This window comes from Bombus bifarius, unplaced genomic scaffold, assembly GCF_011952205.1.
Source record: "Bombus bifarius isolate JDL3187 unplaced genomic scaffold, Bbif_JDL3187 scf7180000008190, whole genome shotgun sequence".
In the NCBI taxonomy this organism is placed as follows: domain Eukaryota; kingdom Metazoa; phylum Arthropoda; class Insecta; order Hymenoptera; family Apidae; genus Bombus; species Bombus bifarius.
The window spans coordinates 98,960-120,439 of NW_022884499.1; the positions used below are offsets into that span (position 1 = coordinate 98,960).

The 21,480-nt window shown below is 36.4% G+C and overlaps 2 protein-coding genes and 1 pseudogene across 3 annotated transcripts in view; all 3 read left to right on the forward strand.

The window, feature by feature from the left end:
- LOC117209699 overlaps positions 1-3,545 on the forward strand; it is a 61,267-nt gene extending 57,722 nt beyond the window's left edge. For both annotated transcript variants that reach the window (XM_033451987.1, XM_033451988.1), the window contains exons 4-8: positions 7-283; positions 573-816; positions 1,429-1,566; positions 1,677-1,964; positions 2,443-3,545. In XM_033451987.1, the coding sequence (XP_033307878.1) occupies positions 7-283; positions 573-816; positions 1,429-1,566; positions 1,677-1,964; positions 2,443-2,825 (1,330 nt within the window). In that variant the 3' untranslated portion in view covers positions 2,826-3,545. The remainder of the gene's footprint in view (positions 1-6; positions 284-572; positions 817-1,428; positions 1,567-1,676; positions 1,965-2,442) is intronic.
- Positions 3,546-6,058: 2,513 nt separating this feature from the next.
- LOC117209700 (DNA damage-regulated autophagy modulator protein 1-like) lies at positions 6,059-10,160 on the forward strand. The gene is made up of 7 exons (XM_033451990.1): positions 6,059-6,329; positions 6,820-6,915; positions 8,315-8,436; positions 8,507-8,733; positions 9,198-9,336; positions 9,427-9,584; positions 10,048-10,160. Exons 2-7 carry the CDS (start codon positions 6,845-6,847, stop codon positions 10,117-10,119), a joined length of 789 nt encoding a protein of 262 aa, XP_033307881.1. The 5' UTR covers positions 6,059-6,329; positions 6,820-6,844; the 3' UTR covers positions 10,120-10,160.
- Positions 10,161-11,372: 1,212 nt separating this feature from the next.
- LOC117209701 lies at positions 11,373-19,860 on the forward strand (annotated as a pseudogene).
- The last annotated feature ends 1,620 nt before the right edge of the window (positions 19,861-21,480 follow it).

Below are 21,480 nucleotides of genomic sequence, written 5' to 3' on the forward strand. Positions count from 1 at the left end.
TTTTAGCAAAATTGGTTGGCGCTTAGGACTTCAGGCAGTGACGGGTGTCGTTTTCTTGACATTCATCCTGGGTACCTTTTATCGAAGCGCATCCTTGTATCATCCACAACGTAGAGCCATTTTACATTTGAAAAATCAAAAACGTAAAATTAAAGATAAAAACAAGACAGACGACAGACCACCGTTCTTCGACTTCAGTACGCTGAAGAGCAAAACAGTAAGAATATTGCTGGTGTCCACTGGAATATCTGCCTTTGGGATCAACACCCCGATATTTTACTTGGTAAAATGCGTAATAAATTTCTTTAAATAATTAAATGCTATATGTTTGGAATATTTAAAAGTGCAAAATTGATAGAATGCATATAATATGCAATAGAATTATAAAATATTCACAGCAAAGTGCTTGTTACAATGTTCAATAGGAGAAACAAATTTCTATATAAATTCCATTTTATTGGTGGTATCTATAAAAATATAAAATTGCATAAACACCCGCAATCTAATAAGTGCAAGAGTGGGAAAATATTTTGAACTAAATTTGGTCCTTTAAATATTTTATTTCATTGTAGGCACATCAGGCCGAGGAAGAAGGTCTTGGTGACACGGTGATCCTACTTCAGGCTTACCTCGGTTTGGCCTGGACCCTCGGCTGTGTCGTCTTTGGCCTTTTAGTCGTACATCACAGCGTCGAATGCAGGATAGCGCGTCAGTATCTTACGCAAGCGGCGATATTTGTATGCGGATTGTGCATTTTGGCCCTCACTGCCGTTCAAGGAAATTATCATGGATATGTGCTGTTCGCCTGGGTTTACGGTACAGTATCCTCGCCTGTAAAAGTGCGTGAACACTTCAGAAAAAATCCTTTCAGGATATACATCTAATTCCTACCTAAGTTCTCGACTCTTTTGAATTATCTATAACTATATATAATATGTTATTATATATTATATATATATATATTATTATATATATTATATATATTATTATATATATATTATATATATTATATATATTATATATATATGTTATTATAAATATTAAATAATAAACTATATATAGTTTATTATTATGTATTATTATTTATTATTTATTATTATTATTATTGTATATATATATAATATTTTTATCATTTCATCTCCTTTCTTTTTCTTTAATGTATTTTTCTTGTATTATTCTTCTACAAAGAATGTTTCATTGCAGATAGAGCTTTGCTCATATAAGATTAAATAAAATATGTAAAGCTATATTGAATAATGACAGTGACCTCGTTCAAAAAGATTCTCAAAAACTCTTCCTTTCTTAACTTTGACTTTGATTAACTCACTAACGACTCACATTCTCCCCGAAATTCGAATTTTATCACTTCTTTATTATAAATTCAAGTTAATTCCGGTTTTAATTAAGATGAAACATTGAATTTTGCAGGCATCTTCTGTGGTGGTTACCACTACAGTCTCAAAATGTACACCTATGAGAGAGTCAGAGCAAGAAATTTCGCAAGAACGTGGGGTTTCGTGCAATGTTTCCAAGCTATACCAATAGCAATTGGAGTTCCAATTTCAGGTAAAAGTGAAATATTTAATTTGTTTGAAGAATGTCCTCAATGTTACTACGTTTTCAATGACGCAATATAACATCGATCAAGAAAATGTTAAGAGTATGAGATTTTTCAGGATACATGAACATTAACTACGGTGGGAAGGCTGGTTACTACTTCAGTTCGACCTGTGTTCTAGTAGGCAGTTTCACTCTTTTCTTCATAGACCTTCACAGAAGAAATTTATCGAGGCATAAACACATAAGGTCTAACGGAACCAAGCATCTCTGCGTTTCGGATAATTGTCCACAACGCCGAAAATTGTCGTTTAGCCAGGAACCAGACAACGATGGTCCACATGTGGCTGCTGCAGGAGCTGCTGCGGCTGCTCTTGTGCTTGGAACTGAGATTGCACCAAATCCAGGTAAATTTATTCACTTACGTTATTTTTTATATTAATGTTGACTAACTTTTTTTTCCTTTATAATTAAAATCTTCGACATACAATTTTTAATATCTACTTTAAATCTCCTTTACATATCCTCGGGTCGTAAGCAAACCACAAAAGTTTAGGTTAACCCTACTGTTTCCCTCATTTATTCCTCACATTTGTATCAGTCATAGGATCTCCTCTTCGAATAAAAAAAATACATATAAAATTTAAGTACATTGAACACTAAAATCAAATATTTAAGGATATAAGATATAAATTAAGATTGAATATCCTAAAATGAAATAACCCAACTCAAATATAATCCATATTGCTGTGATCACATATAATCCAACTGAGGGTTACGATTCTAAAACCTCGAATTTTTATATTATATCTCAAGCGTCAATCAACTCTATAACATCAAAGAAAAAATCAAACCGAGATAGCAAACGATGGAATCTCATTGCAGGCGAATTGATCGACGGCCTTGCCCCGGAGAAGCCAGAATTGACGTGTATCTCCGAGGAGGGAATTGCGGATATGGATCTTCCTGACAACATGCTCGAGGACCTTGATTACATCGGAGACTGTATAACCTCGTGCAACAAGGTCGAGAATTATCTAATGCTGTCAGAATTCGAGAACAATCTGATAGCTGAAATGCCGATTATCACGGATCGTCGAGGCCGAAGGTGGTCCCTGGCTCGTTCAAAGGGTGGTCAATCGAATTTGGATCGATCCCCAGGGCCTCAACCGACTAACGAAGAGACCGATCCCAAGCCCAAGTGGCACGTGACGAATGTGCCTCCTGCTAATAGGGTGATCACAGTGATTGACGAGGCAAGCACGTAACTCGATCACCAGAATCCAAGAAGCTGTTAATACTCACTGAGGATGCTTCTGAATGAAATTTTACGACTTTTTTTATGTAAATGGATACTTAAATAGCTTTTTTTAAGTTTGTAATGTAATTTTTGTATATATACTGTTTTAATTACGTAAAAGAAATTTTGATTTACTTGCATAAGTGAATGTGAATTGGAATTGTAAACACTGAAAATTAGTATTTTCCGAATTTTATGCAAATTGAATTTTGGAATAATTCATTAATTGCAATAATACAAAAAAAGGATAGATATTATTACATAATTATTGTTATGCGATGTGAATGGAGGCTCGAGGATCAAAATCACGAATAAAGTTAAAAAAGTTAAAAAAAAATGAGGGGAATTATCCAAGAGGCCGACATCTCTCGTTATCGCGCTGCCTTCGATCGTCTGTCTCGTTTGTTCCTCTTTGATTTAAGGTACTGTTAGAGATCATATTAGCGATACTTTTGCGAACGAAACACGTTAATCTGCGTTAAACGTCCCTACGGAGCTGTAGGAAATTCCAGTAAGGGTCACTTAATTCGCGGTGTAATTAAGGACAATAATGTCGGCTTTCGACGAGAGGAACCACGGAAACGTTCCGTCCACATGGAGATAACCTCGACTCCCGTCGACGTCTTTGTTTAAAGCTTTGTATTAGTTCACTGCCACGCGTAGATGTGCGAATCGAACGATCTTTCGTCAATTTAACAAAAAGGGAAGACAGGACACATTCAAACAAACAGCTCAAGTTTCTTTATTTTAATGTAATTTTTATTTTAAAAATTGTGGATCATAGAAAATTAAGATCTTCTATTTAAAAAAGGTTGAAAAATTGAAACTAAAATTTTGAATAATTCTGTTAAACACAAGATTGTTCGATTCATGTCGATGTAAAAGTTGCGACCCAGAGTCTTTTTCGAAGGAATCTGCTTGCACGTAGGCAATGCTAGCTAAAGATATTGAAACTAGTCCAAAACGAAATTCGTATGCAGCGATAAATGGTATAATATAACGATACGAATAAATATGTAGCCAGGTACAAGAGTTTATGGTTGTACCATTGTATCGTTCGAGGCATTTTAAGAGAATATTCATACGTGCAGCGTTTCTCTTTCTGTGATCGAGCGAACCGCGATCGGTACAAACGCAAAGAGATAACAACACTATTTATTTATCAAACTATTTATATTAGAACCATACATACGCATGTTATGTACATATATATACATACTTATATACGTGATAATAAGCGTATGCACATGCGTGTGGTATTATAACGTAGATTACAGTTAAGGAGCCCCGAAATAGTCGATTAAGGACAATTTGAAGCCAACAGTATATCAAGGATTTGTACAGAGAAACCAAATTGGTATTGCAATTGTAATACCTTATGCGATCGAGCGATAAACACTATAATTTTATTTAAAGAACCTATCAAATTAATTCATTAAGGATCAACGTTTCGTTGATACAACATTCCATTTGCAACTTTTTTCAGTCAATTCACGTCAGTATATTCTATTTCAAGAAAGTTTTAAATATTTGTTTCATCTTTATTTCTTCCTCTACTTAGATTCTAAAGTTTTTATAGTATAATAGTAAACTGCACATTTTTTAAATTATGTAAATTTTGTATGTATTACAAATTTTTTCTGTAATTTGTATAATTAATTCCTATATATACCGAGAATTATTTTTTCTAATCCGTAAAGTATCTATTATCAGAATAATATTGCGTTTTGCAATTTTCACATATTATTTCATTGCTTGATCCTTAATGAGTTAAAAATATCATTAAACAAATAGCCTGATGAATATCTAATATAATAATGAGAACCAGCCGGAGAGTATTTTTAATGAAATATTATTTTAATGACTCGACACCTGCCTACGCGATGTCGCGTTTAAGTTACGTTTATCATATTATTGTTATCACGATGATAACGCAAGGCTACTAGTCTAACGTCGCAAAGAACAATAATTTACGAATTACTGTTTATTACACGCTGCAGCAAAAGAAACAACACCGAATAAACTGCCTATATTGTAATATTGTAACGTTGTTAATACAGAAACATGATTTTATCAAATATCTCGTTGTTTTTGCCTTTCTTTATTAGGAATTTATTCCCAACATAAAAATAACAATAAATGCGAAAACAGTGAAATACTCAAAGTAACAAAAAATTAAAAAATATAGTGTGCACGTAAAGCCATTCTGTCAATATTTTCCTTCGTTAACCTACTTTGTGCATACATGTCTCTCTGCAATTAACTTCTTAAAGCTGAGATAACATTATATATAGTTTGACTTGCAATTTTCCTCGAGATACGAAATGTATCTTCCTTATTCTTCAAACTTTTAAACATATAATCAATTATTAAAAAATAATTTTCTCCGGTTAAATAGCTTAAAAAATATAACGTTCATTTAGGAAGAAATGAAAAGCATTTCATTTATTCAACGAGAAGAAATCATGGAGAAATTTCTTTCCAATTACGACTAGAGAGCTGTGTGGAAGGAAATCAATTATGCAATTGGAACAGTATCCCCAAATGTTCCATTACGACATCGGTGTACGTAAGGCTGATAATGCGGCGTTAATTACGAATTCTTGGTAGCCGACAGTTGAACATTTGTTACGTGCATTGGCATGCGAGAATTATCGAACGCGACTCAGCGTGTACCAGCAACGCTTTATCGATAAATTCTAATTCTCTTTAATTGCGTTTTGGCCATGCTAAATGTAAGTTTCGTTGACTAGCAAACCTACAAAACATATTTTTAAAAAATTCTTCTTTTTATCTAATTACCTCTGCATCATTATCTATGTTCAGAGGCACGCTTTGAGATTCGGATCTCTAAAATTACGCCAGTCGAATGAAATATGGAAATTATACAGTTTGCAACATAGTTTTGGTGACAGTATTGATGATGCTTTCGACAGGATTAAAGTAATTACGGTATTAAAGTATTAATATTAAAGAACCTCCAGAAAAAAGAACCCATGAAACAAAATAATGAATTAGATAAATTAATGAATTAAGCAAATTTGAGTTCCAGTTTCTTAATATAGAATCAAGAAAAATCAATTCAATATAGAGTATGTTCATAGAATTATGTTGAATATAGAATATACTTATATTTGAACTAAAATTAGATGAGTTTGTAACTTAGAGATTGGAGAATTCGTTATACTTGTTACAATTTAGGGGATTTCAAGTGACTGTCCTCGAGAAGGAAATCGATTTGTATGAAAATGAGACAGACTTGATCGAGAATGGAATCAGACGGTGCGTTAATTGCTATGCAATGTAATCGTGTGCGTTAATCGGTGATTGCCAGGTTGCGTAGAACAAGAGGTACGCTAACAGCGCTGATGAGCAGTCGCTCCAAGGCGTCCCATGAAGGTACCCCCTTGGCGTAGCTGCAGCTATCTCATCTAGTGAAAAATAATCCCAGAAACCCAATTATATCGTCGAGGTAAGGAATTATACTTCTGTGGGAAAGATTTACTTGGAATGAGCAAAATTTTACTTTTCATTTTACTTTTCTACCAGGCAACTAATTCGAAAATGATGGCATTCTAACTAGCATTTCTTTGCCGTAATATTTAGTCATTATTTTAAATTATCTTTAAAGCCTCTTATCTTCAATTTCAATTATAAATTGGTGAAATGAAAATTTTTTCGGTGGCTCTGCAATAAATGCTTTAAACATACTTGAAGTTTAAAATTGAAGTAACATATATTGTATCACAAAAATCTTACTGTACTATACTTCTTAGTTTAAGATTTTTATTCTCATTAGTGAATTATAATTAAAATTTTGGTCTTTCATTTGCACTTCATTTACTAAGTGATCTAATTGTGCCGTTATTGGTATATTAGTCAGTGAAACTATATTCGTTTATGAAACTCAAGGTATCTGGAATGTGATAGTACAGTTTGGTAAAAGACACGATATTTTTCAGCGCTTCGAAACGAACGAGTGCGAGGATGTCCTACGGAAAGTTGCACGTTCTTCCACTAAGTCTCTTTATCCTGATTCCGGTAACGTTTCTAATTACGTAAGTCTACCAAGAAAAAATGAGCTTCAGCGGAGAAAACTGAATTCTTGGTTAAATGATCATATTTCCTTCAGTTTCAATTGCATTAAACTTTACTTTCAATTCTTATTACAATATTACTGTAATCAAATTTTTATTATGATTAAATTAATTGTCAAAAATTACACATCACCAGTACAATATTTTCTTATAAAAATGTTGCTTATTTTTAATCTTATAGTTTATATCTGTTGCTGTCGTTCAATTTTCTGTATTCCAATTTTATTTTAGTTTCCGTTAAGGAAACCACTTACGATATTTTAAGGAAATTTTTGGCATAGAATTGAAACCAAAAGCCGTACCATAATATTCCAATAACGATTTTTCAATATTTTCTTCAAATTTGAGGAATTTCTCGGCTATGGAAAAAGACGATTCGAACGAAAATGACTCAAAGGATGCAACAGAACAAGGTTCGGTGATTAGAAATATGGATTCACATTAACACAATGATTGCCAATTCATAGCAAAAATAAAGCCATAATCAGAACGAGTAAAACTAATGCTTACTAACTAGCTTTGCGGTCGATCAAGGCCACGGTATCAGAAACAACGACAGCCGCGCATTCTGTATCTGACAGCATGATGTAAATCGCGATTAGTTTGATTCATTATGTTCCACTGTGTACACTTCGCAGGGATCATTGTTCTGTAAATAAAGACACATTCAATCGTCAATGTGCCATTGAATGGATTTGCAATATCGAAAGCCAGCATACTTGTTGAAAGTGCTTCTTTTATTAGGGAAAAATTCTAGCGAAACTTAAACTTATCGTGATTTATTACTGAATTTAACTTTCAAACGTGATTATGTTTTACTATTAGTATTTGGCCATAACTGATTATTAATTATTAAATTGTTTAATTTAGAGAAGAAAATTTGTTTCATTTCAGCTGAGCATATATAGTTTTCCGCAGAAGCTGTCGTGGATCTTATGACAAAGTCATTCTAATTTAAAGCAAGCATATGTAATATATTTATTTCTTAACCAGTTCTTAGTCATCTTGGCAGAAAATGCACTAACTTCAGTATGAAATTTTCTAAGAGTTTATTTTAACAAAATTGATCTTTGTGTAAAATGTACGAAGATTTTTGCAGGTCACTATATTATTTTAAAAAAAGCTTCTTACATTGCATTTTCTTACTTATTACATTTCTAAATCTAAATTATTCAATATTATTTTCTTTGAGCATTACTTGGAATTACGTTATCGGTACATCTAAAGGCTACATCTATAATTTATATCTACAATTTATGTAATAAATGAACTATAATCAAAGTTTAACTAATCCCCTTTTCTAAATCAACACTCTACATATAATATACGAGCATCCATTTTCAAAGCAATTGCATTTCAGATACACTATGTCGGTGCAATGGGACCACGTAGTACCAGGATTTCCGTACATATCGGAAACAGGCACCTTGTCTCCGGAATCGTGTATATTTGCCCAATTCCTTAATATAGCTGCATTACTCCGTAAATATCAACTAGTTTTACGTTTAAACGTATATCTACCGCGGTTAATAACACTGCACATGTATTTTAGTCGCCTGTTGCGTATACATTAGACATCGACAAGTTTCCCAATGGCAATTCGAAAGGGGCAACGATCTCGTTAGCAAGAAAATCGTTGTTGTGACGGCATGGTGCGGCGTTCTAGGTTGCTTTGGACTCGATATTCTGGCGAATTTTCAAGAAGCCCGTGTTGTCGCGGCTCATATGATCGGAGCAATGACTTGTTTCACGGCTGGAACCATTTACTTTTGCCTGCAGGTACGGTGGATTCCTGATAAATGGATAGGAGAAATAAATTTAGAAAGGGAGTTTTTATTGCCAACAATAGTACGTATCACTTGTTTCACCCAGATATATTCTGGAAATTTACTCCTGTGTAACAGAGCATAATGAAACAAAATAGTTTTGAAATATGACTATCCGCTTCTTTCTCATAAAGATAGCAAAATTTTACGTTAATCAGTTAAGTAGGGTTTCAAAAAATATAGATTTAAGAAAAATGCATTTGAATATCTTTTCGTGTGCCGTCGAAGAGCTATAACATCGTTATCTTTAGAACCTCAAACAAAAAGTTGTACACGTGTATTCATAAGACTATATTCTTTAATTTAAAAAATGTTGAGAAGGTGGACCTTCTCGAAGATCTAAAATAAACTATCTCCTTAAATTTCGTACACAAGAAAAAAAACAATACATATTTGTTACATATATAATGCTTTCAGACATATTTAAGTCACAAAATGGTACCAGCAGTGAATGGCAGAATTGTAGTATACATTCGTGCAGCACTTTCGGTGTTGACGCTAATTTTGACAATTACCACGATCCTACCTGGCTACATTTCAATGTTAGAATTTCAAGGTGACATTATTTCTCCACTTGCCTTACTTGAGATATGATAATAAGCGGGCAGACAATAATATGTGATAATGAGGTTTCTGTGAATTGCAGGCGATGATTACAAGAAATGGCTGCCAACCGACGGTGGCTGGGCTTGGCATGTCGCTAGTGCCATTTCCGAGTGGGTTCTAGCGATTGTTTATTGCGTTTTCCTGCTAACGTTCGTGCCAGAATTTCGATTAATCAATTTCGAGGATCCTGTGGTTACGGTACTTTTTTCTTATAACATTATATTTAATACACTGTGGCTCGCGAAACCAAAAAAATTAGTATTTGTACTAAAAATGATCTTATTAAATATTATAGCCTGTTAATATAGCGAATAGTTAATTGTTCCAATACTTCGATGATCTCTGAGAAATGTATATTTGCAATAAATACCTCGCGATACTTGTTTCATTATAGCGCTAATAACATTTTAGTAAGTTCTCGGTGATAAGTGTTCGAATATTTTCGCGAGCCATTGTAAATACAAGTATTTATCACACGATAGATACAAGCGATTAATATTGCACGTTGAATCATAATTTACAATATCGTGCTTCCTCTTCGTGTTCAAAGTTCCCAAACAGTTATACCATAATCATGATTCAATTAATCTTATCGGAGCAGAGTTCAATCAAAACAGCGTTAAAATAATATCGCAATGACTTCCAAATCTTTTGTTTTCAGTTGATATATCTAGACAAGGATCAAGATTTGAAATTACCACACAAGCTAAATCCACCAGTTCAAGAATCCTAAAACTCCTCGAATATTCAAGCATTAAATTATCTTCCTTCTAACGTATGCATTTGAAGATAATTTCTAGTAACATTACTTTTAATTGCTTCTTTGATTCAACCCTCTATAACACCATATAACTTGGAAGTTATATACATTTTGGAAATTTTATTTTCTGCTTATTACTAGAACATTACGCATGTTTATGTAAATTCATATTTTTATCAACATAACTAAAGGAGCGAAATCTGAATATGATTTTTTTCATTCTTTAAGCATTAAATACTTTAGTTTGTATATTTTTGTATAATTATATCACATATCATATCTTTCTTTTATAAATCGAAAAAAAATCTGATTATAGAGGGTTAACACCACGTTTAATGTTTACAAAATTCTTTAAATTATTCGTGTGAGTATCTTCTATTTCTTTTTCTTTTCATTCAACAGTTTGCTCGATTATCACTGCAGCTGATCGCGTTATCTCGATTCACACCTCAATTACTGATAGATACCGACGTTTCGTTGTTCTTGCGGTCGATAAAACCCATCACGTGAAATAGTAATCCCCGATGAAGTTGATCGAACAAATATTCAAATGTCTCCACAGAAGAGGAGGCGAATCAACTTTGAAACCCGCAAACACGGTAAAGGTCATCATCTACCAGCATTAAAGCAAAATTTGCTGTTTGAACGTTCGTACTACAAATTGCTCTCCATGGACAAACGTGATTTATCTTTCTCTCTATTCACTCGATCAAAGTTACTTCGAATAATGCGGAAATTTTGTGCGAATCTTGCCCTGAAGTATTACCCGCGACCAAATTTGGATGTCGACTGGCACTCATCACGTTGTCAATTGTCAGTCGATACCTGCAACTTCCTAACCAAATTAAAAACTCCTCGTTCAACGAATCAATGAAGATATAGATTTCCAATCCATCGTTTCTCGAATTTAATTTGTAATATGAATGAAATTTTTATCAAAAAATATCGTGTGGTTTGCTTCGAATCGATTTTAATCGCAGAACGAAGCCTGCCGTCCGATCACGCTCGAGGAACATGTTCGAGGAATTCCGCCTCGATATACGTATTCGGTTTTAATGCGAATATTTGCGTCTCAACGAGTTCGTAGAAAAGTAGAAAGAATTTGCAGAGTCATAAATTCGTTAGAAGAAATTCATCCGGACGATCGTAAAGCGAGAAGGTGATTATTTAACGGTATTGATAAGCGTTACGTCTACATGTATGTACGTATTATCGCAACACGTTCGCGAGTAGTATTAGGACAAACGTTTCTTGGAGAACGTCTGTCAGTAACGACGACGGCGCGGCATCAGTCTCGTGGCGCAGCTGCTGAGAGCGCCGTTCTCGCTGGCACAACATCGATCGCGCACAGTCGGCCATAACCTCTGTGATTCTGCTCGCTCTTCACCCTGGCCTCTCAAACAAAAGCTCGAAAATCACGTAACTACGGGAGAACCGAAAGAAAAGGAAATCAAGTGGAATATCGTACTTTGCTCTTCGTATATCGTCAACGACATAGTGTAAAGAGTGTTAGGTGTTGTTGGGTGCTATTGGATAAGAAGACCTTCAACCGTGTGCAGCCCCTTCGAAAGAGTTTCTAGTTTCAGTACGACGAGATAGTTTGTGGAAGGAACGTTGGTGCTCAAGAGACAACGAAAACGTCAAAGGTACTAGCAATTTTTTTCATGTCCATATGAGTTGGAAGAATCGACTGTTTTCGAGCGTCGTTGCTACGTAAGATTTCCAATTGCTTCGTTGCAAGGGTTCCCTTTCCTCTGTCCCTAGACAACGCCCGCGTGAGAACGCACACGTCGAGAACGGCACCTCGTGCAGGCGTTTCGAGTTGTGTCACTCTCTATTGTCGGCGAATACTTGCGGCGACCGCGACGTGTGCCACGGACACTTGCTGTAGTTTTTCTGGTAAGACACCGTGTACGATATTTCTGGCGCGCAGCTTGTGATCTACTTTCAATCGTACGCATGTAGTGTAATATACAGTATAACGTAATTTATTGTAGTATTCTACTATAGCATTATCATAGTACTATGATATATTATTGTAGCAGTTAGATATAGTCATGCAGTGACTGGCACTGACTCCTTTCGTGCTTTAAATAGAGTTGCAAATATTTACCACTGACAATATGCATATATGTGTAGTATATACAACTCGACAGAATTCACATATTTGAAACATTCTAGATCAAAATATAACTAAAATTCATGAAAACAACGACATTGAAAACAATACGAGCACGTTTTATATTAGGTCGCCACGTGACATATTGTTATTTTTTAATCAAAGGTACGTCGAAGAAGAACGTTAATGGCAATTGAATTGCAGTGCGGCCGCAGCTCCATGCATTTTAGCGACTGATTCCCGTGGGAAGGAAGTAGAATAAGAGGTCCAGCCTCTTGGAACAGACGAGCATGAGTGCTCGTACCTTGTGGACGCGTGCAACGACGCGTGTGTCTCCACGATAGCGGCGTCTTCCGTGGGCGTCATCATCTGACGTCATTGGTTCCGGCGGGAAAGCCGAAAATAACCACAAACGCACACAGGAAACATGGACAAGGAGGATTTCCTGGTCAACCTCCATTATCTTCCGATTATCCTGTTCATTTCGTTGCCTTCTGTCTTTATTTTGACGTAAGCAAAATTATTGCTCGATAATTATGAAAGAGTTGTTAAACTGGTATTTTCTTCTTTGTTCAAAATAATCCATAGTGGTTATTTTATTTTTATTGGTTTCGTTAGATTTCGTAGATAAACAAATTTTGTTTATATGCAGTCAGTTTTCTTTAATTTTGATTGGAGATATTGTTTTTCTTTACTAAAAAATAATCCATAGTGTTCGTTTTTTGTTATTTTGTTATTTTTAGTTATTTTGAACTTTGTAGACAAAAGAATTCTGCCTGTGTGCAGTCGGTTTTGCTTAATTTAAATTCAACGTTCGAGAGTTTCCTTTTTTTATTTTCGACGCACCATGTGTGATTGAATGCAAAGTACAAAGCATAAAACATTCTCCGTCGGAAATTTGTTTTGCAAATTACGCAGATCTGCATAGTACACTGCGAATACTAGTTTGCAGATACTGAAACACATATAAATAAACATGAAGATAATATTCGATCTTTATTATTGTATATCACAAACATATTCCGATTAACACGTGACTACATAGACGTCAAACAATTCATAAAATAACATATTTAGTAAACCAAGATAGTAATTAATATGCTGTGTTTTAATCTTTTACCGTAAGCAGATATAATATTACATTAACATATGCTGAGACGACATACGGTTACTTAGACTGTTTTGTATCCTGTTGAATATGCAGATAACCTCTTATATTTGTAATTAATATTTATTATGTCTTCTGTTTTGCTATATCTAATCCTTAAGTGCAATGGAATATGTTATGATTTCTTTATTTTCCACAAAGTTTTCAGTAAAAAATTTGTAAATAAATATTCCGATAAAAAAGTATGGATTTATTTGTATTTTGCAGTTACATAATAGCAGTTCTATTGGGTCATGTGGAAGCCGAGTTTCCTTACATCTCGGATGCAGCTACTTATGCACCGGAAAGCTGCATATTCGCCCAGTTTATCAACATGATCGCGATGCTCAGTGAGTGTCCAACATCAACAAATGTATTTAAATCTTCGATATACTCGGAGGAAGAAAATCGATTGATACTTCGCACACGGTACACTGACCTCGATTCTCGTTCACTGGGAATAAGCGAGAGTTTAGCGAAGCAAAAATAGCATTTGTTTTCGGAGGCGATCGTCGTTAAACTTGGACTCGCAAATTTTAAAAGAGATATCTAAACCTGTGCAAACAACGAGTGTCTCAGTATCGATGAAAATTGTTTGATGTAAAAATAACTGATAGATATATGTGTTATTTGTATTATTGTCTCTGTGATAGAATAATCTTAAAAATGATAATTAAGAAATATTGAACGCAACATACTGCAGTATCATATTGATAATTGACATTTTGTTGAATCGTTTCAGTGTCGTTCCTCGTCTACATAAGATACTCTCAAGTGAAAGAATGTTCGAGTACGTTTAGGTTGCAACATTCTCTACCGAAATGGAATCATTGGGCCTTGATTTTTGGCCTAATATCGACGTTTGGCCTCTCGGTGGTCGCAAACTTTCAAGAAACATCTGTCATAGTGGTACACTTTATTGGCGCTCTTCTATGTTTCGGTGGTGGAACTGCATACTTTTGGACACAGGTACATTAAAAAATTTTATTTCAATAAGAAATTGCAATCACAAAATGTATAGGTACAGGTCCACGAATTAACTATTTTACCTAACTATAATAAAACAAAATCGACAGTTCTCCTCTCAAATTATTCCAATCCTTATTATTATTATTCCATATCCAATCTTTATTCTACAAAATTTAATACCCATGAGCTTTCATTCCACATAGTTCAATGAAACGTGGCTTTCGAAATTTTTCGTTCTCCTCTCGAAAAGAATCCAACAACTGCCATCCGTCTGATAAAAATACAAAAATTAAAACTAGCTGAAAGATCGTGGATAAAACACTAATGTCACCTAATTGGATCGTACTAAATGAAGTCTGATACGTGGCTTGCGTAATTTCCTGGAAAGCTGATTTATTCACATTACATTGTCTTTCGTTGTCTGGCTCTTTCTCATTTTTCATGCGTTTTGTTCGCAGGCCGTGTGTTCGTTCTACCTGCATCCGCTCGGATGTTCGTTGAAACTGGCTCACCTTCGGGCGGCATTATCCACCTTTTGCACCGTTTGTTTCGTCGTAACTCTCATCACTGGCGTGCTGGCACGCTTGGCCTATAAGGGTTAGTTTGGTTGTGTTTCCCCCTTCGTTTAACACGTTCTTCTTTTACATATTAAAACGATGCATCTGTATTTTCGTTTCCAGGTACGAATCCTCGGAAATGGTACAAGGAAGATGGCGGATGGGAATTGCACGTGGCTAGCACTATCACTGAATGGCTGTGCGCTGCAGCATTCTGCGTGTACATTTTGACATTCACCGAAGAATTTCGCGATGTTAAAGTCACTCATCCAAAGGTAGGTAGAGATAATTATCGCAATAATTGTTTTAAATAAGTTAAATTATTATATTATTAATTAACATTATTATTATATTATTAATTAAAATTATTATTATATTATTAAATAACATCATAATGATATTAGTAATTTCAAATAATTGATGTGCCATACAGTATGATACAAGTGCAGTGAAGGAGATTTTATGGCTCAAACTGAGATAAAAATTCAGAATAAGAAAATTGCATTGCATTGAAAGATTTTAAGAAAATTATATTGTATTCTAATTGCAAATAAATAGTAGAATGCGATAGTCCAGACATACTTTTGTAGGTGACACAATATTGTAGTTTATTTATTATCAGTACCACAAGTGCTACTGACTCCTGATATTAACTATCAGTTTTTATTAAATATGCGATAAGACACGATATACTGATGTACAACATATTAAATCACATTTTGATTAAAATGATAAAGTGAACTCGGTTTAGTCTACATCTATTATTACTGTCACTTATTAGATTCATCGTGTTCATTCATAAATTCTTAAGAGCGAATTAATATGTAAATATTGATATTAACTAAGTTAGTCACGTAGATAATCTAAAGTAAGTTAGTGAATTTTATAAAATCAGTTATCACTTAAGTACACGTGTACTCGAATGATTCTCAAATGCATTTTTCTCAAAAACGAATTTTCCAACACAGCTTTTTATCTTGGATTTTTGTCTTATTTTATAGAAATATTATATTCACTATTTCAACTCTTCCGTTATTCTATAAATAGTTCTACCTTTTTACAGTAAATTTAACATATTTTGTTTATTCATTTTTCTGTATTAAGGTTATATCCACCCTTAACCGTACAAGATTGAGCAACGAAGCGCTGAACGAAAGCCAGGACTCCGCAATGGGTCACAATCGAGATGCAACAACGATCACCTGATCGCTCATAGGCAGAGGCGCCGGTGGTTACGTCAATCTCCTCTCACACTCTCCAGTAAACACTCCATGTCCCGGTTACAGGTACCGTGAATCCCGTGAGGCCCTTTTAGACGAGGTCACACCACTGATTGCGACCACACCGCCATCCACTTGCGACGTCGAGAGGAGAACCGACGTCCTCTGCCCGGTGCAAATACATGTACACGATCCTACGATATGCGAACGACGAAGACAGACGAGCGAACAGAATGAAGCAGAAAGTAGACAAAAATGGGGTGAAGATCATTCAAGGAATTGGATCGATTTGGATGAAAATGTCTTGGATGGTTACATACTCATGGATGATTCCTGTTTAGAGTCTGGTATCGTGCCTGATGAAACGCAAGAAATTCCCTACCCAGAAGGAGCAATAGAAGTAGACGACGAGAACGATGACGCTGATAGTCACAGTAAAGAGGACTCTTCCATTTACAGCAAGACAAGAGTAGTTACGAGAAGGCCTCGAGAAGATTTCGATCTAAGTACGACCTATCCTATGGCAAACAGTCACGAAAACGCTTACAAAGAATCCAGCAGTCACACTAGGTATAGCGAGATATATTCGGAATTGACCGTTAAGAATTACCTGGATGCTAATCGAGAAGAAGTGACCAATTATTCAGTAGCCAACAGTCATGGTGATCATAGTGTGTCGTCGGAGAACAGAGAACGAAGTTTCAGAGAAAACGCGGAAAGTGATCAGTTAGGTTGGGACATTAGACAGCAGACCAACTATGAGGTAGCCAATAGTCACAGTAACTATAGAGTGTTTTATGACAGTCAAACGCAGCCGAGAGAATTGTTACAGACGGCTTGCTGGCCGATCGAATCCTGGAGAGAACATTTAAGCTCTAATAATCGCGTGTTGGAAGATCAGAAGCAGAAATCAGCGAGTATTGGACAGATGTGTGATAATGAATCTACTAAAACTAATCATTCTGGCGCGAAAAGCGATCCAAGCTCCGAACCAGCTTGTGATATCGAACAGTGTCTTGTACAGATAGAAGAGAGTCTTTTAAATATCGAGCAGAATTTACTTCACGTGCAAGACCTCGATATACCGGAATTGAGAAACCTATTGTACAAAAGTCCAAGTATCGAGAAGAGTCTATACGAGGTCCAGGATCTTCTGTACGCAGACGGTATTGTTCCTGTAATAAACAAGAGAAAATCTCTTGGGTCTGAAGACGAAGATGATGATGAAGAGGAAGATGAAGAAGAAGAGGAAGAAGAAGAGGAAGAGGTTTGGATAGGTCATAATATAACGATGAAAGACAACAACGAAGACGACGATGCTGGTGCTGGTGCCTTCGACGCTTCCAACGAAGAGTCATCTGACACCACTAATATAGAAGAAAACAATCAATCAGGATCAGTAGATGATCGTTCCAACACCGACTGTATAGACGGTTCTACGATTTTCCGTGAAGAAACCGCCGATCCCAATTGCAACCATGAAAAAGCCATAAACTTCATTCCAAACAGTCTTAACAAAACTTTGCCTCGAAGAATCGTTCTCGAAGGAGCCAAGGAGAATATCAGACTCTGTTCGTCAGAACCCGAAGAACCGATAACAATCGACTACAATCTGAACACCACGTGTGCTGAGAAGAAACTATTCTGCCGCGACAAGTGTCACAGTAGGACAAACTCTCTGGATGAAAATTCGACGTTTTCGAATTTGGATTCTACCGACAAACGTGATACTGGTAAAAGCTCTTTGCAAAATTTGCTATTCGAATCGACGAATGGGAATTTTCCGGATCTTACCGGGAAAGCGAGGTCGGAGGAAATGTTGCAAACACCGCAAAATAAATCTATTATGACAAATAAGAAAAGATTGAACGAGAAACGTTGGACTATCATGGACGCGAAAACGGAAGATTTTCGCAGGAAACTCGAATCTATTTCTTCTAATCGATGTTTCGCGATGTCGAACGTGAATGAGCAGAAAAGGGCGAAGATTTCGAAAGAAATTACGGTAAATACCCCGCGTCCACGAGAAAAATCACCAAATAGAACGAAGCGTACCTCAGTCTCCGTAGAAAAGATGCAGGAGAAAGAGAAAGAGTCCGGTGGCGGTAAAAGTTCCGACAAGAGAAAGAGAAAGAAGATATCGAGCAGAAGTCAAAGTTCCTCGGAGAACGCATTAGTGCCTAGCAAACTGATCTCTCTTTCACTGTCTCTTCTCCTCGCTGCTCTGTTACAAGCAGTCAGGTGTCTGACGGATCTGGTCGAAGACGCGTTCAGGTCCGTCAGCTACGACAGAAGCGGTCTACTGCAATAACGCTATTCGCGAACGGTTTTCGTCCGGCACGAAAGCCACTCACAGAACGTAGTAGCATCTGCGAAAATATCGCGTAAGAATGGTAACGTTAGATGGCACTAACTACATTTATTTTTCGTCGCACCCCCACTTCGTATCAAATGTTTCCCACCCAAGACCAGATTTCTGACAAGTTAACCAGACACCGTTTTACTAAACCCAGGAATCTCTTTTTATCGATGTTTAGGAGTTTTTTTAGAATTTCAATCTGATTCTAGACTTTCTAGTCTTCTGAATGTGATTAGCCGTCGCACTATCGCGTGAATCCAATGTTAAGATGCGATCCAACTGAATTTTCAAACGTAGACATTAACGATAATCGATAAATATAGCAGGTGTTTATTCTACTTTATTGATCAACAGGATTCATTATCGAGATACATGAGATAATTGTCAGTAACGAAAAGCATAGTCGCCGAGTACTGATCTATGTCACTTATGCACCACCCATAAATATTTCCTATACAGTCTTCTAATTATCGATGATAAAAGGCCAGTCATCGTACCCAATCAATTACATCTTCTTCTAGCGAGGCCACCTTTCCAGAACGTCCAACGAAACTGGTCTTGGGTATCGCGGAGGGGAAATCGGGTCATTCTAATCCAGAGACTTCCGACCACGAAGAACCTATGATTTGCAACCATAAACGTCCAGAAGCTACAGCTGATGTCTGTGATAATCGCTATGCTTACGATCCATAATTATGTTTTTACACGGTACGCTTGCTATACGGGACAAGAAGTTTAATTTTAGGAATGATATACGATTCGTTCGTTAGTATACACGCTCGTTTAATAAGGATCCATCACGATGACGCGGAAGGCAGACAGACTTTCCCAATTTTTCTTAATACATTTCTTTTATTTTTTTTCATATCATCGAAAATTTATCGAAAGGTGCTACCACGCGCAACGATCGAAACGCGAAAAGTTCGCGTACAACGAAGGCGGATGAGGGTCGTGTGTCCCATCGGGAACACAATCAGAACTTTTTACGAGCTTCCAAGGAGGATGTTTACGGATCGCTAGACGGGTATGTGCCAGAAACAATGACAAAGCGTGAAAACGATAGTGAACGATAATAGAAAGAAGAATGTCGCAGATAAGTCTTATTGGTGGCGCAAAGTACGGGCTAAGCATGTTACGGTATTTAGCACCGCGTACGTAACGTTCTAAAGTGCCTAAAACTCGTCGCGTATCGCGGGTACGCGAGGTGCAGTACATATTTGTCTAATTAAACTTTAATCTACCAATTTAACGCTACTTATGTCTACCTATCGTATCCCTCTTTTTCAAGGTGTAACACATTGCTGAGAGGACTAAACAAGAAAAAAAAATATAAAAGAAAAAAAACAGAGAAAATAAAGAAAAGTGAAGCAAGCTGGCGAGAACGCTTACAAACGCGTTGATATCGCTCCTGTGTGTGAATCACTTTCATCCCCCTTGAGTTTTCATCCTTTCCTATCGTTCCACGCGGCGAATGGTACAAACCTCGAAGTTTATACCCGTAGTTGAGCAAATTAATTTTCCTATAGTACAAATTACGAGACTCTCATAGCAAACTTTCTGACGAAATTCGCGGATTCATTTTGATAAAGTTTATTTTCGTTTGACGTGCCGCGCTCGTGGATCCTTAAAGATCTTCAAGACATATTTTCGAAAACGTAAAATCGTTGGGATGAATGCGTAGCGAATTAAAAGGATCATCCTGCTTTTGAGGGCGGTGATACGGTATAATTAAAATCCCTTTCATTTCACGAACATATATATATACATGCATATACATATATATTTTTATTTATTTATTTAATATCAAGTTCCAATTAAAATTCCAAATTCCAAATTCAAGTTTCAAATAAAATTAAAATTAACAGATTTGAAATATGATACAAGAAAAGCGGCAAAAAAAATTCCATTACATCGCACCGCGACGCTCTTAACCGAAAATCACATTATTTCCTTGCTATTAGTGTCTTTTTTCCGTTAGAGCGCATTTCCTCAATCTTCGCAACGAGATCATCCGAAAAGCTCGCGTGACTGCACAGTTCGCAATTCACATCTGCGAAGAGACGCACGGGACAGCAGCAGTATCGATCGATACCTTCATCGTGTATGGAAACGTGAGGTCGAGGCTATAGGACAGCAAGACTCTAACTTTCAAACGCATACACGTTCCACGCGGTCTCCCATATTAGAGCAACGTTGAGCCTAATCTATGTGAAACTCTCCGATGTTGCATGACCCTTATCCTCGAGATCGTTAATTTCAATTAACACCTAACCTCCAGTGGCCGCCACGGCGCGAACGATAACCGATATTCGGAACAACCCGAACAAGGATATCCTAGATATAACGAGATCGATCGATCGTAGCCCCTTTAGAACTGAACTCGCCAGATGGTTGATTTAATTGATTCAACGGCTTAATGAATCCCATGTACAATCTACGGAAGGCTGAAACTTTCGGATGAAAAAGTACGATGGCCACGAGCAATCCGATCACGTTGGATTGACCGGATAAAGGACGACGCTTGATATTCATGCGGACCTGTCTCTGCTGGAATTTTCAATTAAAATCCGCAAATCCAGTCCACGAGCGTAGGACACACTCGAAATAAATTAAAACGACGCAACAATAGAGGTGGCGAGAACAACTTTCGTCCGAAGCTTTACGACGTTCCCAAATGGTTTACGAAGTTCTCGAGCCGCGTCCTGTTCTCTCGTATTCGGATATTGGCCGCGGCAGGGACCGTCTATAACGCGCTGATATTGCCATTTCGTCGGATATTTACTACCGGCTGCTATATCACGACAAATAATATTCTTAGGGCTCGCCTCCCAGTGGAATATCAATCGTTTAGAGTTTAGAAGGTCATCGCGATCCGGGCTCGTTCTTCCAGGTCTATGGTAGCGACGTAAATACCGCATTTATGGGAGAGCAGACCGGTAGATGTTGCACGAGCATAATGCTAA

Excerpts from the sequence above, each read along its gene's own strand:
- LOC117209700 (XM_033451990.1), top strand. The coding sequence starts at position 6,845 with ATGTCCTACGGAAAGTTGCACGTTCTTCCACTAAGTCTCTTTATCCTG. Across the intron at positions 8,437-8,506 it reads TAATATAGCTGCATTACTCC|TCGCCTGTTGCGTATACATT; the intron begins GTAAATATCAAC and ends CATGTATTTTAG. Across the intron at positions 8,734-9,197 it reads CCATTTACTTTTGCCTGCAG|ACATATTTAAGTCACAAAAT; the intron begins GTACGGTGGATT and ends TAATGCTTTCAG.